The 2,737-nt window shown below is 57.1% G+C and overlaps 1 protein-coding gene across 4 annotated transcripts in view; it reads left to right on the forward strand.

Moving 5' to 3' along the window:
• Window positions 1–2,737, forward strand: part of NCAM1 (neural cell adhesion molecule 1) — a 254,244-nt gene that overhangs the window by 241,852 nt on the left and 9,655 nt on the right. For 2 of the 4 annotated variants that reach the window (XM_019510735.1, XM_019510744.1), the window contains one exon: window positions 1,538–2,320. The exons of the other annotated variants lie outside the window; for them this stretch is intronic. In XM_019510735.1, the coding sequence (XP_019366280.1) occupies window positions 1,538–2,320 (783 nt within the window). The remainder of the gene's footprint in view (window positions 1–1,537; window positions 2,321–2,737) is intronic. 4 annotated transcript variants of the gene reach the window in all.

The following is a 2,737-nucleotide window of genomic DNA, read 5'->3' on the forward strand; positions in this document are numbered from 1 at the left end:
GGTGGGGTTTGAGCCTGGTGTTGGGAATCCAGCAGTCCCGGCTGGCAGGAGGGGCGTGGGAGCTGCGTCCCAACCCTGTGCACACCAGAGAACTTGAACCATTCCTGCCTGGTTCGGTGCATCCACGCTAGCCTAATTTACTGAGTTTTACTCAGCAGCCTCATTGGTTCCTGCCTGAACTGTTCCCAAGGCCCTGTCCTCGGGGTACGTAGCCCGCGGTTCCCAGTCCGGCTCCCAGCACAGCATTATGGGAGACTCTGCGAGATTGCTGACACACACTGGGAAAGCAGTGGATGGAGCAGTTGAACTGCGCCCGGTGGTTTGTACCTACATTAGCTCCAGGCTGGCTTGGAGTGAACTGGCCGGTCTTTCTGATCTGGTTATTAAACCAGCGAGGAAATGGTTTGTGTTCTTACGAGTCATGAGACCATTAAAGGTGTTTCTGGGTCTGGCGGTAGAGCCACGTGGCCCTTCTAGGGCTCCGACTGGCTTAGCTGTTGGGTGAGCTGGGCTTGTAGTTTACCAGTCGCTGTTGGAGAACAAGCCGCTTTGTGCGGTCGCTGTGTGGCTCACATCAGGGGGCAATGCAGTAGTTCGGATTTCTTGTGTTTCTCCACCGGGCTGTCAGTCGGGTGGTCTTGATGGTCCCCCGCCCTGGGGCAATGGCTGGTGCTGTCCTCTGACATCTGGGACTTGAGGCCTGCTGAAGGGAGGAGAGGAGCTTCAGCACTGGGGCACCCACAGGTGCTGCCCCTAGTCTTACACTTCCCTGGGGTTGTTTTATGGACGTTTTCATTCACTTAGTACCCCTTGCAGATGCTACCTCCAATTAATAACCCTACAACGGTGTTGTCAGGAGCTCAAGTGTCTCACTCAGTAACCCGTTCCTCCACCCTGTGCCCCTCACACGTTAATGATGCCCAGTCCCATCGCAGCTGGGCAAGCACAGCTTGTGCTGTCTCCCGTCGTTGACCTAAGCGACACCCCAGCTTCTACTCCAGCCACTAGTAAGGCCGACTGTTGGAAAGTATTTGAGGTACCGTCTGCGGGGAAGAGTGTGGCAGACATGGAGGGGAAGATGCAGATGGGCCCATGGGCAGAGGGGTGGATTGGAGCCATCTCCATGGTGTGTCTGAGACCCTTCATGGGCTCACAAATGGGAGGGAGATGAGTGCCCGTGGGGAGTTTGTGGGGAGCCGGAGGAAGGTCAGGCTGAAGGAGAGGAGCCTCTGGAGGGCACAGGAAGGGTGTAGTTTGGGTTCAGGCTTGCACAGAAGTCCTTGTGAGCCAGCTGCTCTCTGCTTTTCCTCCTCTTCCTCGCTGCTCCCTGAGCTCCCTGCCTGGCCCCAGTTACCAGCTGCACCTCCGTCCTCAGGAGGGTCTCTCCTCTCTCGCTTCCCTGTTGTCTGTGTGCACTGTAACCGCATGCCATGCTGCCGCTGCTCTGCATCGCGCCCTCCTGCGCTTCTGCTCCTCCTCTCCCTCTCATTTACCAGCTTCATTGTCTATTTCTCTTCTACTCCTGTCCTCCTCACAGGCACCCAGCTGACACCGCAGCTACCGTTGAGGACATGCTGCCTTCTGTCACCACGGTCACTACTAACTCTGACACTATCACCGAAACCTTTGCCACTGCTCAGAACAGCCCCACCAGCGAGACCACTACTCTGACTTCCAGTATTGCCCTTCCAGCCACAGCCATCCCCGACTCCAACTCCATGTCTCCCAGCCAGGCCACTCCAGCCAAAGGGGCAGCTGCCTCAGCTTCCTCGCCACCACCCACCTCAGCCCCCAAAGTTGCCCCCCTCGTTGACCTAAGCGACACCCCAACTTCTACTCCAGCCACTAATAATTTGTCTTCGACTGTCCTGGCCAGCCAAGGGGCCGTGCTCAGCCCCAGCACTGTCACCAACATGTCCGAAGCCTCCAAGGCTGCAGCCAGTAGCAAGCCTCCCACCCCAGCCCCTGCAAACCTTGCTAGCCCTCCAGCTTCTTCAGAGCCCAAGCAGGAGGCAACCAGCACCAAAAGCCCAGAGAAGGAAGCCGTGCAGCCCAGCGCGGTGAAGAGCCCAACAGAGACAGCCAAGAACCCGCCCAACCTGAAGAGCGAGGCTGCCTCAGGCAGCACCACAAACCCCTCCCAGAATGAGGACTTTAAAATGGACGAAGGGAGCTTCAAGACCCCAGACATTGACCTTGCAAAGGATGTTTTTGCAGCTCTTGGCACGGCTACTCCTGCCAGTGTGGCTAGTGGGCAGGCTCGCGAGCTTGCTTCTTCCACTGCAGACAGCTCTGTACCGCCTGCGCCTGCAAAGACCGAGTATGGCTGCCTTTAATCTTACGTGGGTTGCGTGCCGTGTTCCTTGTGCGTTGGTGCTGTGCTGTGTTCTCGTTGGATGTCCTCCCAACTAACCTTCATTCTTTCTCTAGCAAACTAACTCTCCTGTGTCCCGGGGCTTGACTCTGGGGATCTAGAATGAGGGTAGGAGGGGGGTTGTTGGGGGCAAGTGCCTGATCCATGGGGAAAAAACGTCTCTGCATTTCTAATGAAGCTGTTGTTCCTTAGGCTTCCTGGCAGCTCTGCCCCATTGTAGGTCGGCTGAGAATAGTTGGGGGTCTCTGGGAGCCCTCAGGAGTTAGCACAGGGTGGCCAGGGTGCACCTGCCTGTGCCAGGCGTCTCTGACACATGTGGTTTGAGGCAGGTCCATTTGGCTTTCGTGTGTCCTTCATGGCTGA

The sequence above is a fragment of the Gavialis gangeticus genome, unplaced genomic scaffold, assembly GCF_001723915.1.
Source record: "Gavialis gangeticus isolate Ggan-Ray unplaced genomic scaffold, GavGan_comp1, whole genome shotgun sequence".
Lineage (NCBI taxonomy): Eukaryota > Metazoa > Chordata > Crocodylia > Gavialidae > Gavialis > Gavialis gangeticus.